Source organism: Acanthochromis polyacanthus, chromosome 22, assembly GCF_021347895.1.
Source record: "Acanthochromis polyacanthus isolate Apoly-LR-REF ecotype Palm Island chromosome 22, KAUST_Apoly_ChrSc, whole genome shotgun sequence".
In the NCBI taxonomy this organism is placed as follows: Eukaryota; Metazoa; Chordata; class Actinopteri; family Pomacentridae; genus Acanthochromis; species Acanthochromis polyacanthus.
This window is the reverse complement of record NC_067134.1, coordinates 4,762,421-4,782,856: the sequence shown is the minus strand read 5'-3', so window position 1 is coordinate 4,782,856 and position 20,436 is coordinate 4,762,421. Positions and strand designations below refer to the sequence as shown.

General features: G+C 40.0%; 3 protein-coding genes across 43 annotated transcripts in view; 1 reads left to right on the top strand and 2 right to left on the bottom strand.

The window, feature by feature from the left end:
- LOC110972485 (zinc finger protein OZF-like) overlaps positions 1–20,436 on the bottom strand; it is a 657,596-nt gene that overhangs the window by 494,048 nt on the left and 143,112 nt on the right. The window lies entirely within an intron of this gene.
- LOC127531946 (gastrula zinc finger protein XlCGF26.1-like) overlaps positions 1–20,436 on the top strand; it is a 217,991-nt gene that overhangs the window by 84,051 nt on the left and 113,504 nt on the right. For 4 of the 37 annotated variants that reach the window (XM_051942510.1, XM_051942512.1, XM_051942511.1 and 1 more), the window contains one exon: positions 945–1,046. The exons of 32 other annotated variants lie outside the window; for them this stretch is intronic. In XM_051942510.1, coding sequence (XP_051798470.1) covers positions 1,029–1,046 — 18 coding nt within the window. In that variant the 5' untranslated portion in view covers positions 945–1,028. Of the gene's footprint in view, positions 1–944; positions 1,047–20,436 lie in introns of those variants that run through there. One more of the 37 variants, XM_051942499.1, reaches the window with a different exon arrangement.
- The window catches only part of LOC127532011 (zinc finger protein 615-like), a 190,934-nt gene that overhangs the window by 88,107 nt on the left and 82,391 nt on the right, over positions 1–20,436 (bottom strand). The window lies entirely within an intron of this gene.

Below are 20,436 nucleotides of genomic sequence, written 5' to 3'. Positions count from 1 at the left end.
TCCAGCAGAGTTCACTACATTTCTCACAGTTTAATTAACGTTAACAGTAGAAAACACATACAGGAGGACAATTCTCTCTAAGCAGCTTCCTACTCGAGTTTTGCAGGTTAGCAAGTTCACACAGTTTAATGTTATGCTAACTCTGATGCAGGTCGGACTTTCAGTAGCAACATTAGTGGTGTGTTCCCCACGTCCACAACATTGACGTCTTTTTACATTACTTACAGTGTCGTCTGCTGCTGCTGCTGGCCGAAAAAACTTCTAATATCCCTCCTCTTCGAAGGGGGCGGAGAAGGCAGCATGTTTATTTCTTGTGTATTTCTGTCGGGGCTGTGTGAGTGGCGGGTTGGGTGGGGGGGAGGTCAAGTCATCAGCCAATCAAACGCATGTTTGATTGGGCTGGCACATTCAGCAAGTGAAAAGGGGTAAATGTAAGTCTGAACCTGGTCTGAACATAATGAAAATAATTCACTTAATAATGGTAGGGTCAATTCTATCCTTACAACATATGGGAAGACAATCAAAATTACCTGTATAACTGAACTCATGATATAATGCAAATAAGGTTGCTTAAAAGTTGGTGGGGACAATTTGACCCTCTTGAAAAGTTGGTAGTCTGTATGTCCCTACCGTCCCTATGCAAACCTACGTCCTTGCACGAACTTACAAGCATGAACAGTTTTCTACCAGCAGTCCTGTCTTGAATCACCTGCAGTAGCATCTTTATGTTCTCTTTATTCTCTTTTTCCATGTCTGTTTTCTGTGTATGTTCCTTATTTTTAACACTTTAAGTTCATTTGTATCAGTTTTAGGTGAAACTGAAAAGAGCTAAAAGTGAACTATTGAGTTGAAATGTGTCCTCTGTGTTGGCTGATGAACATATGGGACACTCTGACACTTGTGTATAGAGTGGTATCCTGATGAAGATGTGTTTGATGTGACAGGTGATTGGCAGGAGGAGGAGAGTCTGACGGAGGAGCAGAGGAATGTTGGCAGCTATTTAGTCTGAGCTCAACAACAGAGGAAACATGGATTCTTCACAAAAAGTGAGAAACATACCACTGTAACATGATTATCATGAATTTGTTCTTTAAAATGTCTAAAGTTGCTCCAGTTGGTTAGATGGGCCGACCAAAGCCAGGTGACGTTGGCTGGAGAGATGTAGCTCTGCAGAAGCAGCTGTACTGAGGATGTAATGGTGGACTGCTAGGAAGCTGCTTGTTTTTTGTTTGAGGCTGAACGAGCTGCTGATCATACTTTCTGAAAATGTCTTACATGGTGATGAAGATAAGTAACAGAAGAAAAGTTTTGTTTTTCAAGCAAGTTGTTGAGGAAGGTAAAGAGCAGCATTTTCTTTGGTAGAGAATAATACTTTTGAGCATTGTGAGTTTACCAGCCTTTTCCTTTTCAAGAAATTCAGACAGTTGAACCCAGAAGTTCACTTACACTGTATAAACGACACATAACCCTTTTTTAATTTACACGATCTGACATTAAATCTGGCAATGCTTCTCCTGTTTTATGTCAGTTAAGATGACCAAAATTATCTTTAAATTCCAGAATAACGAAAGAGAAATTTTTTTTTTTTAGAGAATTTTTATTACGTTCTTCACAGTCAGAAGTTTGCATACACTAAGATTGCTATGCCTTCAAGATGATGATGTCCTGGCTTTGAAAGCTTTTGATAGATTAACATGTATTTTCAGGCACACCTCGAACACACTGCTTCCTTGTGTGACGACATTAGAAAATCTAAAGAAATCAGCCAAGACATCAGGAAGACATTTGTGGGCCTCCACAGGTGTGGTTCATCCTTGGGTGCAATTTCCAGATTGCTGTGGTTTGATGTTTATCTGTCCAAACAATTACATGCACAGATCAACACCATGGGAATGTCAAGTCATCCTCCTGCTCAAGATGGAGATTGGTTAAGGTTAGGATTGTTTTTGGAGGGAAATATGCTCATCAACCCCAGAACAAAAGCAAACGACCTTGTGAAGATGCTGGCTGAGGATGGCCTGAGTACACCATCCCAACTGTGAAGCATGGGGGTGGCAGCACCATGTTGGGGGAGTGTTTTTGCTGCAGGAGGGACTGGTGCACTTCACAAAATAGATGGCATCAAGAGGATAGAACATTATGTGGAAATATTGAAGCAACATCAGCCAGCAAATGAAAGCTTGGGCACAAGTGGGTCTTTTAAATGGACAAGGACAGCGCTGGTGCAAATCTGACACTGTCCTGGAGAAACTGTGCACTACTGACTTAGAACTGCTTTCTGTTTCACTGTGCCCTCCATATCTGTCTCAGGAATTTCCCCAGATATTTGTGACTCTATATCTATCCAAAGGCCAGTGAAATTAATGCCTGTGGGCTTATCTATCAGGTCATCCAGAGACCACTGCACACTAAAACACACACTGAGAGATTTCCATCTGTACATCACATGCCCCACTAGATGAGACAAAATCTTTGATCTGTTACAACAATGTGAAAGGTGCTTCTCTGCGTTCCTGTGACCACAACTGCATCCTCCTTATCCCTGTCTACCACTGTACTGAAGCAAGGCAAAGTGCAGAACATCAGGGTGAAAGTTTGTCACACTCTGCAGGGATGTCTGGAGGTTACTGACTGGGACGTGTTTAAGGAGTCCTCAGCTGATATTGATGAACCGACTGATGTTGTGAACATCTGGTTCACAGACTGTGAAACCAGTGTTATTCCTGACCAACACTAACATGGCTTTCTAAGAATCTTAAAGACCTACTGTACAGAAAGACAACAGTCTTCAGAGAAGGAAATACACTAAATCTGTATAACCGACAGAAGGAAATAAAGTAGGAGATCAGGACCCACAAAAGACAATACAAAGACAAACTTGAGTCTCAGCTCAAAATGAACAACCTCAGTTCAGTCTGGGACGGCATGAATCTGATCACTGGGACTAATTAATGTGTCAATGAGAGAGTTCAGCTCAGTGGTTATAATTCTGATTTAGAGCTAGCTCAAAGTCTAAACAGTTTTTATGTCAGGTTTGACTCCCATGATTTTAGGGCTAAACATGCTGAGACTAAAAACTGTCTCATGTCAGCCTCTCCACAGAATCCCTTTCTTGATGTGGGCAATGTAATCTGGTGTCTCAAACAGTGCAGACCAAAGAAAAGTCCTCTACCTGATTGCATCGGTGGCCGTTTATTGAAAACTTTGACTACGTCTGACTAAATGACCAAGATTGCTGCCGATGTCCCTGTCTATCTTATGTTTTGTTAGATTTTTCTTTAAATGGCTTTTATTTTGCTTGTAATTGTTTTACTGTGTTTTTTACATTTTTGAAACATGTCATTTAATCGTCGCTATTCCTTTAACTGTTTTGCTGTTTTGTTTCTTTTGTTGTTTGATGGTGAACGCTTGTGTAACTGCTGCACAACAAATTGCCCGGGTCGTTGGGATCAAATCCAGAATTCAGTGGCAGAATTACAGATCTTTCCTGGACTGGCATCAACATCTGATCCCCTAGGAGAAACTAGAAAGTGTTGGTGGTCTGAATTGACCCTGCTGCCATTAAGACCTAAATCTGAACATTGATGTTGTATGCTTTTCGTATTGTCCATTTCTCCAGTAATGTAACTTAACGGAAAGTCTGGGGATCAAGAGATCCTGGTGGTACAATCCCATCAGTCCCAATTCTGCTTTGCTTTTCACGGTGATGGACAGATTTTACTACCCAATATTCTAAAACTACCGTGCAGAAAGCTGAAAACTATCGGTCTGGGAAAATAGATTTGTTGACATTGTGAGTGTGCCGTTGACACATTTCTAGGTTTCTAATGACAAAGCTGCTAGCATGTCTGCAGATTCTTGATCTTGTTTCAGCCTCGTGTCCAACTACATGGAATTGAGACTTTTCAGTGTCAAGTTTATTTGAAAAAGGACAGCGTGCAGTTACATTAAAAAGATGGCTGCACCAGATTTAGCATCATGCTAATTTCCATCTGTAGTCCTTGGTCCATAAAAAACAAACATTACTTATTTAAAACAATGCATATAAAACACGGTTCATTCAACGTACGTTCATTTTTTTTTTCATGATGTCTCTTCCATCACTGCCTCTGTTTTTATCTTTGTCTTTTGCGACAGAAATGTAAACACAGCCATGGAGTGAGATGTCGGACCTCTGAGGAGGATAAGGATGGTTCGGCAACAACAGCAAAAAGAGATGAATCACTCAGTTGTGAGCAATGTGGCAAGACTTTTATCACAGCAACAAAGCTAAGAATTCACAAACATATTCACACTGTGGACAAACCATTCAGCTGTGATCAGTGTGGAAAAGCTTTTACGACCAAGACTCTGTTAAAAAGACATCAACTCATTCACAGTGGAGTTAAACCATTCAGCTGTGATCAGTGTGGAAAGGCTTTTACTTACAAGAGTAATCTAACAAGCCATCAACTCATTCACAGTGGAATAAAATTGTTTGGCTGTGATCAGTGTGGAACGGCTTTTACTCATAAGAGAAGGTTAAGAAGTCATCAACTCATTCACAGTGGAGTTAAACCATTCAACTGTGATCAATGTGGAAAGGCTTTTATTCAGAAGAGGAATCTAGCAAATCATCAACTCATTCACAGTGGAGTTAAACCATTCAGCTGTGATCAATGTGGAACGACTTTTATTCAGAAGAGGAATCTAGCAAATCATCAACTCATTCACAGTGGAGTTAAACCATTCAACTGTGATCAGTGTGGAAAGGCTTTTACTCACAAGAGTCACTTAAAAAGCCATCAACTCATTCACAGTGGAGTGAAATTGTTCGGCTGTGATCAGTGTGGAAAGGCTTTTACTCGGAAGAGTGACTTAATAAGACATCAACTCATTCACAGTGGAGTTAAACCATTCAACTGTGATCAATGTGTGAAAACCTTTACTCAACGTGAACAGTTGTTGATCCATCAATGCCCCCATTCTGGTAGAAAGTGGTACCACTGTGACTCCTGTGAAAAACTTTCAAGCACCAACAGAGCTTAAAATGTCACCAACGCATCCACACTGGACATGATGTGTACGTATGTGATCACTGTGGCGAACCATTTGTACAGTACTCACAGTTAAAAGCTCATGAAGTGGCCCACACTGGGGTTAAACCATACCTTTGTGACCAGTGTGGGAAACGCTACAGCTACATTAAAAACCTCAAAGTTCACCAACGTGTCCACACTGGGGAGAGACCATACAGATGTGACGAGTGTAAGAAGACTTTTACAACTTTGCATTCCCTGAAACGACACCAGCAGATCCACACCAGAAAGAAAGCATTCAATCAGTGTCACAGTGAGGTATGTAAAGACTGGTCTCAGTCACAGTGTACACACAATATATGTATTGGATAATTTTGGCTATTGCTGCAAAATTGTTTCAAAACTGTTTTGAACAACTGTCCTCACTTGAATTCTGTTAACACATTATCAGCTGTCGTTCAGTCTAACCTGTATTTGTTTTGACACAGAAATCTGGTCCAGGTTAATCTGGGGATGTAGGTTAGATTAGGAATTTTGACGTAATCAGACAATTGAATGTTAAATTCCAACAGGTAAAAGTGTCTTCACATGTCATTTGGGTTGCTCTCTATCTCAGGCAAGGCATCAGTTCTTCAATGCTGCAGGAAACACTGACGTTCTCTGTGTTTGTGTTTTTGTTTTCCAGCAGAACGGAACAGATGGACAAAACTCTGAGACTTGTCAGCACTCTGCCAATGGTGAACAGTGCTGCTTTGACCAGTCTGGACCAACGTCCAACCAACAAGGAACCCTACAACGACACCAGTGTATGCACACTGGACACAGACTGAACCCCTGCCAAGAAGATTTCTCCATGCAGGGTTCAGTAAAAGTTCATGAAGTCCTCCACAAACTTAGTCCTTGAGATCTGGCTTCACAGAATTCAGGTCTAATTTCTTGTTTAATGTCTTGGTTGCTTCGTTCCAAAATCCATTAACCCGTTAAGCAGCAGTCAGTTTTCGCCTGAAATTTCTACTGAAGATGTACCCAAAGTAAATTGAATGCTGTTCTTGAACTGTTTGGAGTACATGCATGGTTGGGGTCTTATTTGAAAGCTGACAACCTGAATTTTCACCCAGTGCAGTCAGAATTACTCTAGGTGCTACTGGCACAGAGCATTTTATGTTGGCACACACTGAATTAGGATGAATTCTTTTCCCGCCTAAATTTTTTCCCTAATAAAACACCTGAAAATAAGTGTGGCAGCACTGTGAGATCTCGAAAGCACAATAATGCAACAGCCTGGGGTCTTACATATTTCAGGTCAAAATTTCAGAGCAATACTACAACAAATGATTGTTTCACTCATGTATTGGTACTAATATCTAGGCGCTGGCCATTTGGCACGCTCTTGGCACACACCCTTGGGACTATGGTATATGTATGTTTTTCTGTCTGGTTTTGACATTATTTTCACTCCAAAACCTCAAAAACAGCTCATAAAATACTCAAACACAATTCACTGGGGCACAGAGCAGGCACTCATTGATGCGCCCGTCATTTTTCTCCACTCCTTTGGTTGCGCGTCATGACGCTCATCCAAAGCATCTGTGTTCACACCTCTCCACCTTTTTTTCCTTATTTGGGAGGTTTGAGCAGCTCATTGGCTACCAGGCCTGTCAATCTAAAGTTTCCTCTGGCGTGATTTGCTGAGAAGTAAGTAAGGAAATGAGGTAGTCCAGATTTGTCAGTCTCGGCTACGGTTGGCTGTTCAGCCATAAAAAGCGCACCAGAGTCACTTGATTGGTTGAAATTCAGTTTGAAGCAGAAGCTTAGGCTTCAGTCGCCATTTTGAATGCGGAACAGCGCAGATATCTGTATGCTTCATAAAAATATGGACAGAAATGCAGTGAATATGAAATGCGCAGCGCCACCAAGCGCAGGCGTGCGTGTGCATGGAGCCGAGCTATTTGTGGATTATTTACTTATTTCAAGACATGTTTTGGACAAACTATTATACTGGATTGTTTTCTCTGGATGCCTAAGCTTGGATTCTGGCCAGTTTTTGTGGATTATTTTCATTTTTGACCAGGAACGAGCGTCCAAAGAGCATCCAACGGTGAGTTGTACACGTTTACGTGATTTGTTGTTTGTTGGACAAATGTGTTTATATTACCCGCTGTGGTAATCACATCTGAAAGTGGTTTATACCGGCGGATTCATGAGAATCTAAGCTTTCCATGGGTGTATAGTGTTTGCACCATCCCGTTTGCAGCTTCCGTGAATTTTGAAATATGCTTACACCAATCGTTCAGCGGGCCCGTATTCGGACCACTGCAGGTTAAGGAGAGGAAAGCTGTCGTTAACAGACGTGACTGGTAAATTAATTAAACCATTCAAAGTTAAATGAATTATCAGTGGTAGAGGGATAGATGTCTGGATGGAGGCAGTGAGCAGCATGGCGAATTTCATCGATTACCAGCTTAATGGTTCCTCAGATCCCTCTGGGCTGCAGGAACCCGTTAGATGCAGAGCTGGTTCAATGATTCTCTGATGATTAATCATAATTAATTTAGGAGATTACTGTCCTTAGGATTCCTATCCATCTATCCTTCCTTCCTTCCTTCCTACCTTCCTTCCTTCCTTCCTTCCCAGGACAATGATGAAGAATCTCTAATATTGAACAAGTAGATCAAATAATCTCTGATTATGTGTAAGTTGAAATATAAAACATGAAGTATTCTATGAAAAGTCCAATCTTTGAAAGCTGACATGAAGTTGAGAATCATTTATTTGTAAATTAGCTGCATCCAGTCATTACCATGACATTGGCATCATGGAACCATGACCACATATATGTGTCTGGAGATAGTGGCATTTTTATAACGGCACATTTTCATGCTTTGACAGATACAGTGAGGGAAAAAAGTTTTCAGACAGCCTGAAAATTTCTACACAATCTTAAATATTATCATGAAATATTTGTTAAAGTCTTGTTTGTGTGTTTCTAAGGGTGTGGCTGCATCAGACAGACACAAATACAAATGATATTTTTTTTGGTTTGTTGTTAACAAGAAAAACTAACAAAACTAAATTCTACCAAATTTCTCATTTTATGGAACCAGTCCATTTTCAGTTTTTAATGTCTTTTTAGGATGTGTTTAGTTTTATGATTGTACTAAAATAAATGACTCTTGAGGACCTCAAAGTGATTCTTAATGCAGTATTTCACAAATGTATGGGATGTCCAAAACCTTTTTTCCACTGCTGCATTGAACAGCAATCGGATCTGCTGATGTTAGCAAGACAAACAAGTGAAAGTTTCAGGCTTTTATCTAGAATTGTTCTTGAGATATTCATCTTCAAACAGCCTCAAATTTCAATGTGAGAAAATAAAAAAACGAGTGAAACTGGGTCTACAGTCCACTGAAAAACTGTATCTGACATACTGACATAATATTTCATAGATACCATTAGAAATATCCATAGTTCATGATTTTAAAAAAAAAAGTTTTTTGGGAGCTGGTCAATGATTTGAAACGGAGTTCTACTGTTGAAAAACCTCAATCTCTGATTCCAGCATCAGTGCTCCATTGTTGCAGTTGTGACATTGTCTTTCAGATGGTCCTAACACAGGCCACAACTGCTCTGAAAACAACACTCATGTTCTTGTTTGGAACAGTTTCTCAGTAGAAATTACGCAGCAATGTCCAAGTTCTCAGCGGCTCCAGTAAGGAAGACTCTTAATGTGAGGAAAAGCATCCTTTGACTTCTTCCTGGAGGTTTTTCTTGTCAGAAATTGTCTTCCAGTGAGGGACTTCTGACTCTCTGTTCACTTTTCTTGCCCTCTACAGGGTGACCCAAAAGTTTGGAAACAAATGAAAAGTCTATAATCCAAATAATATAATGTTATTTCAATAAATCAGTACCACAGTTATATTCAGAAGAGTAACCGATTAGTGTAAAACAAACATATTTCGACATGTTCATGTTTGTTTCTTATACAGAGACGTGAACGTTTCCACCACCTGGTTACACTGGTATCTTCTGGAATGTACCTTCATTTATGCTTAGGAAGGTTCCCTCAAAGTGGCCAGTAAATGTTCCCTCATAGTACTTTTTGATGTTTAAAAAAAATAAAACTGTCAGATACTTTACCATCAAGAGTTTTGAAATCTGACACTGATGGCCTGCATTTTGAAGTTATGATCCAGCATACCTGGACCTTATGGTTCTATTAATTTTCTTCCGAGTTATTGCAAGTTTTTTTTTTTATGGTATAACAAAAATGGGTGAAATAAGAGTGAAAGCTATGGAGGACTAAAAGTGCCAAAATTCAATAAATAAATACATAAATAATTAATTAAATGTGTCATTAATTAATTAAATGTGTCATCAATTCATTAAAATACCAATTAATTTCAGGTAAAAAAACATATATTATTATTTCACTATTTAATTAATTATTTCATGGTCCTGTGTTGCACTGCTTCATGAATTTATTTTATCTGTCAACCTCACCCATCAAAGTCAGTGGGCGGGGCTAACGCAAATCTATGCTTATCCACTACTTTGGTCTGCCTTGAAACCTGAAGTAGAAGAAGTCAACAGTAAACATGGTGGCTGTGTTGATGGAGGATCTCCATGAACTTTCTAGAGAGTTGGTGAGAGATATTTTAGACCTTGCTGAGTATGTGGAAGCAGGACCTGCTGACCCCGAGCATGTAGCGTGCAAAGCAGAGGAATTTATTGAAGTTGTTGGAGTTATTTCCGCACTTTCTGACCAAGATATTGACTGTAGAGTGACTGCAAATTTAGAAGAAGTACTCCACCACTTTTCTGGTACCAGGGCGCAACAGGAGCACACACTGGGACCAGGGCGTTTGGCCTTTGACATACCGAATGCAGTTCTGGAACAGCTCGTTCTTTGTGGATCACCAGCCTGTCAAATTGCTGCGATGTTCGGAGTGTCAAAGAGGACCATCAGGAGGTGCATAAAACAATACGGTTTAAGGTATTTACACTAAATTCACGAGTTTTCAATTTATGAATTGCCAGTCTCATCCACTCAGAAAGGATATTACAGTTAGTGTATTACTCGATGTTAATGTTTTTTGTTTGTGCAGAAAGACAGACCTGTATTCAGCTGTGAATGACGAGGAGTTGGGCCGTATTATAACTGAAGTCCACAGAAGACATCCAAGCACCGGCTACAAGCTCATGCGAGGTCATCTGAATGCAAGAGGTGTGCGAGTTCCAAGTGAGTATAATATGGGCAATATTTAATGATATACAGTAGCCTACAACATCACTGCCTCTCGTGTGATATTGCTTTTATATAAACGTTCAACCACAGGTTTTAGCAATGCTGAGTAAGGAAATGTTAACGGAAGATGATGAAATAAATTATTTAAGTAGGCTATGTTAGGCTATATAGCTCCGCGGGAAAAAAAGTTCCCTTAGTCTGCTGCTAGGCAACGCAGCACACACGTTAGGCAGTCACAACGCTACTTTGTAGCCTGATTGATCTGCAACTGTAACTTTGTCCAGTTTGGCTGATGAAACGTTGGCAAACCTGGATGTCGGCACGGGCGGATTCAGCTTCCACTCTCCCTCATCCTCATCAGTACCTCAACAAATGACCATTGATAATTCAGTTCAAACCATATCACAGCTTTGCTTTGCTTTTATAGCCTACAACAGCTCCACAAACGTCATCATATCCATCTTCTCAGCGTGAACGTCAGTTTGCAACAACATAGCGAGTGTAATAGTTGGCTAATTAAGGGTTATATTTAGAAAACCTGTGATTTTAATGATGTCACATGTCCCAGTGATGATGTAGCCTACTTTATCAGGACTCATGGAATGTCTCTTGTCCAATCAAATTACCTGGTCGGAACTAACTGTTTTATAATTGGATTTATTTTTAAATGTATTTATTATTTAAATATGAACTGCAAAGTAAATTAGTGAGCCTAGCTAATTTTAAGATGACGTTCATGTATCCATTTGCAATCAATCAGTAATTTTATTTGCAGTTTACTTGAAGCCAATAGCCATGCATAATTCTATCCTGAAGTATGGTTTTGCAACTTGTTTATTCTCTTTCAGCAAATTAAGTGAACTCTGATTATTTTTGAGCCTGTGGTGGCTCTGTACTGTTGTAGTTTTACACACATCTGCACACATAGTGTCTTTTATTATGACACCACCATTTCCTCAAAATAGGTGACTCCTGAAATATTTTTGTTCCAGTACTGGTCAAATATATTGGACAGGTGTTTCTGAAGTTGCCATTGAGTTTATGGTTATTTATTTTATTTTCCTCCCCTCAGTCTCAAGACTGCAAGAGTCTTTACGCAGAGTTGATGCAGAGGGAGTCTACATGAGATGTCTAAGACTGCGTGTATTAAGACAACGGCAGTATTCTGTTCCTGGCCCAAACTCTTTATGGCATATAGATGGCAATCATAAGCTCATCAGGTCAGTGATACTGGCAGATAAACAATGCCTCTTTCTATAGATGTCATTATAATCCTTTTTCAATAAAGTTGTGCCTTTTTGTGTTCACAATTGCCTGATAGGTGGAGATTTGTTGTCCATGGTGGGGTGGATGGATTCAGTGGTTTAATCGTCTACCTGACTGTGGCTGGCAATAACAGAGCTAGTACGGTGTTACAGAGCTTTATCACTGCTGTTGAGCAGTATGGGCTGCCATCAAGGGTATGGTCTGATAAAGGGGGCAAGAATGCAGATGTAGCAGAATTCATGATCAGGAGCAGAGGTACCAACAGGAATTCGCACATCACAGGCAGAAGTGTCCACAATCAACAGTAAATAAATATGTTTGGCAACTAGGCTCACACAAGCAGCATACCAGTTGACTGTACTTCTTTAGCATGTCACACATAAATTAAAAACTTGTCAATTTTATCCTAAATACAGAATAGAAAGGATGTGGAGAGATGTGTATGAACATACGCTGGACCTCTTCTGTCAGATCTTCACTTCATTGGAAGACCAGGGAACACTGAATCCAGACAATGAAGTCCATCTTTTCGCACTGCACCGGAGCTTCCTTCCATTAATCCAGCAAAGCCTTGACTCTTTCAAGGATGCTTGGAACTTTCATGGTCTTAGAACTGAAAGGAATCAGTCACCACAGCAACTCTGGAGATACAGAGAGCGAGGCCCTATGGAGGATCCTTACTGAGGTTAAAGATAAACTTTTAGCACTTTTTAAATGTGTTTCTCCAAAGGAATTATGGGTGAAAATATTTTACTTGAAACAGAGGTTATGGCATCTTCAAGTCTGTTTTCAAAGATCAACCTATGAGCTGTTGTTTCTATTGTGTATTCTATGCATAACTGTACTATTTTACAAAACTGGATAGGCAACATTTCTCACCAACTTGGTGACCAAAAATAACAATCTTAAGTATTTTGTTTAATGATGTTTCAGACTAGTTTTAAGTACAAGATTGATCATGCTTGTCTCCTCCATTCAGGTTTATGAAGACTATGGGATCGACTGGAACGGACCTCACACTCTTCATGGAGGCACTGTGTCAGTCCCTGAGGTTCAGCTGGCCCGTAAGCTCTCGGAGGAAGAGGTTGCCATTTTGTCAGCTCCAGGAGTTTCTGTAACTGATGCACTTACATCATATGTAGAGACTGTGCAAGTTTTATCAAGAATCATAGCAGACTGATGTCCAACTCATGCTTTTATTTGGCATCTTAGAACAAGCAAGCATAAACTGAAAAAGTTTGCTTTCCTTAAAAAAAAAAAAAGCTGCCATAATCATTGTTAAGATATTGTAAATGCACTTTATGCACAGCTCCACTCCTTTTCTTCCCGTCTCTTTATCGGCCACAGAATGAATAACATGAATGCTGTTCTGTTAACACTGAAAGCTGAAGATGCACAACTGCTTTGTTTCAGTAAGCGGAAAAAATATATATGTATATGAAAAATGAAACCATTTTCAACTACTGTACAGTATGTTAAATGTTTTCAAAGACCCTGAACTTGTGTCAATTGACCTGACCTACTGAACAGTGTATTCAGTGACATCTGTCTGAAAACTTAAACAAGTCCAAATCCAGTCTATGCACTACTTATGGCAGAGACAAGTGCTTCCTTGAAGTCCACATAGGTTTTGAAATGAGCTGGCAGCTTTAGTGTTTCAAAGCATGTGGAGGACGTAGGAAGGGTTCCCCCAGAGATCTCCACTTTCAGTTCAGGAGGAAGCATCTCCCAGCCAACCCAGAATGTCAGCAGCTGGGCCAGTGTGCCTGATGAAGCTAAATGTCATAAAATGGATTGAAGACTACATTTAGTTCATCTTTAATTGATCATATCTATCCATGAGACATAGAAGCATTTTTAAAGAGAGCAACACATTTGCCAAATAAGGTGTTAATACCTGTATCAATGAACATCCTTAGAAAGCCAGTGATGCGGCACGTGGACTCTATGTCAAAGTCTTCATCATCACTGTCCTCAGCTGGCCATGTGATTTTTTTTTCTCGGTGCATCTTTAAAAAAAACACATCAATGTAATTATTTTAAAGGGAGAACTTCTTTTGGTGAAGGAATATGCAGATCACATTCTTGGTAAATGGAAAAATAACCAGCTCAGTCATTGAAAACGCATGTAAATTCATTATGTAAAGTCACAAATGTAACTAAACTACTGACATACCTGTGGTGTGAACTGCATTTCAGCCATTTTAGGGAAAAGAAGTGAGACAACATCTGGCCTTGATGTCAGCAGGGACCATACCATCACATCTTTCAGTCCCTTTCTCAGCTGTTTAATTTGGCGCATGGTCCTCCCAATGACCTAAGAGACAGGCCTGACCCATATTACAGACCAAATCCTCAACCCAACTTTTACAAAAGTTGGCACAGTAGGGAAAATGTTCATAAAAGCATAATGAACTGCTTTATAAAATCCATTCAGACTAGTACAGAATATATCAACCCTTAAGAAATTAACACATTTTAGAACAGGGGTGTCAAACTCAGTTCCTGGAGGGCCACTATCCTGCATGTTTTAGATGTTTCCCTGCTCCAACACACCTGATTCAAATGATCAGCTTATCATTAAGCTCAGCAGAAGCCTGATAACAAGCCTGATCATTTGAATCAGGTGTGTTGGAAGAGGGAAACATCTAAAACATGCAGGATAGTGGCCCTCCAGGAATGGATCTTGACACCCCGTTTTAGAATATTCCATTTTATACATTTCAGCAACTGGTGTCTTTAGTGCTCAAATGCAGTGGTGAACACTTGACTGTATCGCCTTTTTAAAGGATATCAAAAGGCAAATTCACAAAACCAGATGTGTGTTGTTGAGCTGCTCTCAATGTACTGTCGTGTGATTTTTTTTGTAAAGGATTACATTTTGTTTTGTATAATCATTTTTCCTATTGTGTCATCATTTGTGAAATTACTTAGCCACTGTTCTATCAACATTTGCAGAAGTGAGAAATATTGTAGTTAAACTGTATATGAATTAAATGCCGTTTTTCAAGAACTTTAACATGACTATGGATTATGTTAAATGTTTCCATCTCTGCCAGTGTTGACATATAACATAACCAGGGTTCACAACACTTTCTATAATTTCAACAACTACAGCAATGAATTCTGTCACTTAACCATCAGGAACTCACTGCATGCAGTAGAAGTTTGTTATGCAGCCATCTCCGATTTGTTTTGTTGACTGCCGGGAGATCCCAAGGCAGGGAAAGAGCTGAAACTGTGTCCTTCTGTTCCGGTGTAAGTTCTTCATGTTCAAGCTAAAAATCAAGACCATACAAGTTATTGCATTTGCCCAAACAATAATTTTTCAAGACAAACTTTTTTATGATGCATCCCAGTTCTATGACACTCCTGATGTCCAGATCAGGACAGTCTTCTGTAACAACAGTTGCAGTTTCAGGGTCCCCGTTGAACAGTACATGAACTACAGCAGGACTTAATCCTCTGACATGGGGGCCATCATCCGTCCTGTAACCCGGAAGAGGTCGCTTTCAATAAGCACCTCTGATGCTGCTGGAACAAGATGGTCAGGTTCACCCTCAAATAGCGGTGTTCGGCCCATTCCTCCTGTAAAGTACCAAGAGAGCAGGGAATAAAGTCACAACAATTAACGAATGATATACATTTAAAAAATTGCCTTCAAAATATTAAGAGACTTACCAAGATCTAGACTGAATCCAAACTGCAGTTTGGATATTATTGTTGTCATAAAGTGCATCACTCCCTCTCCGACAGCAACATCACCTGAAACAAAATACTGATAATACAGTGGAAAAACAGTGGCTGACTGATGCAGGTAACTGGATAATATAAGTATTGGCTGTAATTCTAGAATAGCATCCTTAATAATGACTATTCCAGATAACAGGAGAATATTGTGCTTTTCATAAGTGGTCATCAAGTTAAATATATTTTTGGATCCCATTCTTTCATGTAACAATTCCATATAAGATACTTATATGCAATTGGTAGTATCTTTTATATTACAAACTTTATATTACCTACCAAGAGTACAGTGAAGTGGACATGCCAATTCTTGCGGCTGTTTATAGAAAGAGAGAAGTTCCCATTCCCTTTCCTCTTCAGAGTCCCTCACATCCATCTTCATTCTCAGTGGTTTCCCAGATGCATGTTCCCTTAGCAGATTCTCTTTGAAAACTTTGGCAGCTTGAGCTGGTTCTTTAATCAGCTTCCATTCTAGACAACAACAATAATAAAGTTATCCATTTCAGAGAGGCATGTTGCAAGTTGGCATGTCACCTGCCGATACAGATACCCTCTCATTCTACAGAAAAGGAGGAAAGTTCTGTCCATGTCACTGACAAACATGTGAGGCCTAACATCTTCAGAATCTGTTACAAAGCTGAGTTGACATGAAAACAGCAAAACAGCATTCTGAACAAAAACTAAACATTTTAACAGTTAGAATATATAACCCAGTTGAGTGTTACCAATTGTGTGCAACTGTATTCTCTTATCTAATTATATCTTGCAGGTGTCATTTTCTATGGACTGAGTTTAAGTTACACACAATCTTATAGCAACCCTATTGTGATGACACAAACCATTGTCTTTTTCCTTGTCCTCGATGTAAATCACTGCTGGTACAACTGCACTCTCAGCTGATGTTCCAGGCCTCACTGGAACACTGTCACTGACTGGGGCTGTCTATCATTTTCTTCACTTCGTCCTCCCTCTTGTTCTCGCTCTGATTCCTGCACGGATGTCCTTGAAGTTAACAAAATTGAAATTATGGTCATACTTTATTTGTTAACAGATGCATTTTCCGAAAGAAAAATGAATATGCTACTCTTGCATTTCTTTAGGAATTACATACCCATTGCAGCTCAATCTGTGCAGCTTCATCTCTGAAAAGGGAACTTCCTTCTGACAAGTGATACAGGGGATGACTGGACCAGAGGCAGTTTGTGAGCTCTCCTAACAACAATAACAAATGGTGTTTAACTAATGATTAAGAGTCACCAGTGAGCTTTGTTTTGATTATGTATTAAACTGAGTCTCTGTAAATCTATGTACACAATCTATGGGTAGATCCTGTTGAAGTGGACGTATGTAGAGTGTAGCCTGTCCAGTCATCGTCGCTGGATCTTTCAGATAGGCAAGGGTGTATCCAGTGCTGGGACATGGAAGCAACACAAGATTTCGGCTACGAGTAGATCCTACAATTTTTAGGAATTCAAAGCCTCCCCCTTCTTTGAGCTTCGGAAACACTTCCATCAGTTTATTTGTTATAATCATGGGATCGTTGTCATTCCCTGTAAAAAAAAAAAAAAGAAAAAGACGTAACTCATATTGACTCACCTAAAGCCTGTGACAACAATTATTCCAAGGATTTTTGGAAGATTTTTACTCATTTTTTTGAAAATATTTACAAGAATTTTCCTGCCAAATTAGGGGAATTTTGTTTTGTTTTTTTAAATAAAACTTTTAAGGAATTATTGGAATTTTCTTCCTGAAGGTTTTTGCACATTTCCATAAATTTGGTGAATTTTTCGGCTGAATTTCTGGATTTTTTTCCCTGTTTTTTGGTGCCGTAAATGAAGCCAACAGGAGGGTTGACATCCATAGCTAATAATAAACAGCAGAGGACTGATGGGTCTCCTTGGTGTTTGCTCCTGTTAACATCTCATCTTCTAGTAGTTCCACATTGAAGGAATTCTGCTGGACAACACTGAGAGCATATGAATGAATTTTCAATCCAAAAATAATGCAGTGAATGTCAAATAAAGTGGTGTTGAAGCTTGTCAGAAGCTTTCAATGAATGTAGAAAGAGTGTAAAAGCAGCATCCTCTACCAAATGAGCACAATCCATCAATCATCATCAAAGTGTCCAAATTCCAGAGAAGACATGAACTGCAGATTGTAAATGAGTCAAAGTATCCATTTAAAATCATTTCTAGACCATGATCACAAAGTCAAATACTAGATTGTTCTTTTGTCCTTTTCTGTCTCATTTTCACAATATTTTGTCTGGTTTTTGTTGTTTTTTTGTCTTTTTTAATCTGACTTTTGTGGTTTTGATCCTGTAGTAAAAAGTGGTCCAGCCCACTTGAGATCAAACTGGGCTAAATGTGGAACCTGAACTAAAATGAGTGTGACTCCCTGATTGAAAGCTTCTTTGAATGCTTCAAACAGTTATTCTCTAATATGAGCCCAGAAAAACGGATCAAAGTTGGTTGTAAGTCCATCTGGAGCTGCTGATTTCCCCAAAGACATTTTCATTCCAGCTCTATCAATCTCTCCAAACATGTGCTTTTAAAGTCAGTCTGAGGAAGAAATGCTTTGACTTTTGAAAGAAAAAGCTGCTGAATGTAAATGCTGATAGAATCTAAATCTTTCATCTGCTCTTTCTTCTGGATTGCTCCCAGTTTGATCATCAACATTTAGAGGCTGATTGCATTTCTCTCTAATCCACTGAAATAGGAACTGCTTTTCTCCCCATCTTCCATCCATTTAGCTCTGGATGCTAGAAATGCCAACACGGTCTCACGGGGATTCGTGAAACTGTCACGTCAGTTTTTGTTTCGGTTTCGTGCGCACCAACACGATGTCGTCATGTTTTTCGTGCCGCTCACCACGAGCGAAACCCGCTGTGGTAATCACATCTGAAAGTGGTTTATACTGGCGGATTCATGACGATCTAAGCTGTCCATCGGCGTTTGCGGCCGCCGCTGCGGCCGCCGGACATTCTTTGAATTCCTATGCAAAGTCGGCGGATTCATGACGATTTAAGCTGTCCATCGGCGTTTGCGGCTGCGGCCGCGGCCGCCATGGCGGCCGCCACTGCGGCCGCCAGACATCCGGCCACAGCAGCGGCCACGGCAGCGGCCACGGCAGCGGCCACGGCAGCGGCCACGGCAGCGGCCACGGCAGCGGCCACGGCAGCGGCCACGGCAGCGGCCATGGCCGCAAACGCCGATGGACAGCTTAAATCGTCATGAATCCGCCGGTATAAACCACTCTCAGATGTGATCCGGCGGCCGCAAACGCCGATGGACAGCTTAGATCGTCATGAATCCGCCGAATTTGCATAGGAATTTAAAGAATGTCCGGCGGCCGAAGCGGCGGCCGAAGCGGCGGCCGCAGCGGCGGCCGCAAACGCCAATGGACAGCTTAGATCGTCATGAATCCGCCGGTATAAACCACTTTCAGATGTGATTACCACAGCGGGTTTCGCTCGTGGTGAGCGGCACGAAAAACATGACGACATCGTGTTGGTGCGCACGAAACCGAAACAAAAACTGACGTGACAGTTTCACGAATCCCCGTGAGACCGGGCTGGAAATGCACCTGGTGCTTTATTCCAATCCAATTCATCTCCTTTAGATTGGAACCCAATCACTTCTTCTTTCTTCCTATCAGAGAACACATTCATTTTACAACACTCATTCATATCATTCATCAACTGTCTTTCTCATTCTTTTGCTTTCTGACACATTCTTTGACCACAATCTACTGAGTTTTCTCTCACTTTATGTTGGAAAAATTCACATTTACTTTCAGAAGAACCAACGCCATCGTCTGACTTTAACCCTCTTGTTGTCTTCATTCACCAAAAATATTGTTTCCTGGTCTGAAAAAAATCCAAAAATTCAGCAAAAAAAAATACAAAAATTTGTGAAAATGTGTAAAACTTTCAGGAAGAAAATTACAATAATTCCTTCAAAGTTTTATTTTAAAAACAAAACAAAATCCCCCTAATTTGGCAAGAAAATTCTTGTAAATATTTTTAAAAGATGAGTAAAAATCTTCCAAAAAAAAATCCTAAAAATATCTAAAGTGATTCCATAAATATCAGTAAAACTTCTGATATTTTCTATGCCGGCTTGTTCACTTTCACATAGAGAGACACGAGAGTTCTTTTCTTTTACTGAGGTTTACTGAGGTCTTGGGTCTTGTACACCCAGCCCGATCTCACACAGCACACCACCGTAGAACTGGTGGGATAAACAAAAGATGTACATTTTAACACTTAGCTTCTGCACATACACAAATTGGATATAACAAAACACACAAATACATACCACTTTGGCCTGCTAGTGAAAACAAACCGGTGGGCTTCAAAATGCTTATTTTTCTTATTAATCACTGAAACTGGCTCGCTGTCGGGACACGTCTGCCGGCTACTGCCTCGCATTGCGTTAAACAGGAAGTGACCCTTCTTTGACCCTAAATTTAGTTACTAAATATCACATTTTAGATTGACTTATATATTAAATATTATTTCTGATTTGACCCTATTAATTAGCTAGAAATATTAGGAAAACAAAAATAAGTGTATATAAAAAAAACCCAAAACGTTATCTTTTAAACTTTCTTAATACATTAGCTCCGCCTAGTGGTGAAACATGAGAACACACATATTCAACTGCAGTCACACTCCCACCATCACACTACTTACTGTATGTGTGATCCTAAATAGAACTTAACACACCAAAGAACTTAGCAAATATTAGCAATACACATCACTTTTTAGTCCTTACTCAGCCTCAAGTAAAAGGATGGTCTTGTGTCTTGGCCTTTCTAAAACTGTTTTAGTTCGAGCCCCTTTGTCTCGAGTAGAGTCACTGATGAGAAGCTTGACCTTTCTGACTCTGCTGTTGGCTCCTGGGGTGACTTCTACGACCTTGGCGAGTTTCCACTGGTTCCTTGGAACTCTGTCCTCTTGCAGGAGAACGATGTCATTTATCCTTGTATTTCTTCTGTTCTTAGTCCATTTACTTTTCTGTTGCAGGTTTAACAAATACTCCTTTCTCCATCTGGTCCAAAATACGTTTGCCAAATACTGCACTCTCTTCCATCTTTTCTGCAGGTAGAGATCTTCTCTGATGAACTCTCCAGGTGGGGATGAGATAATTGCTGATT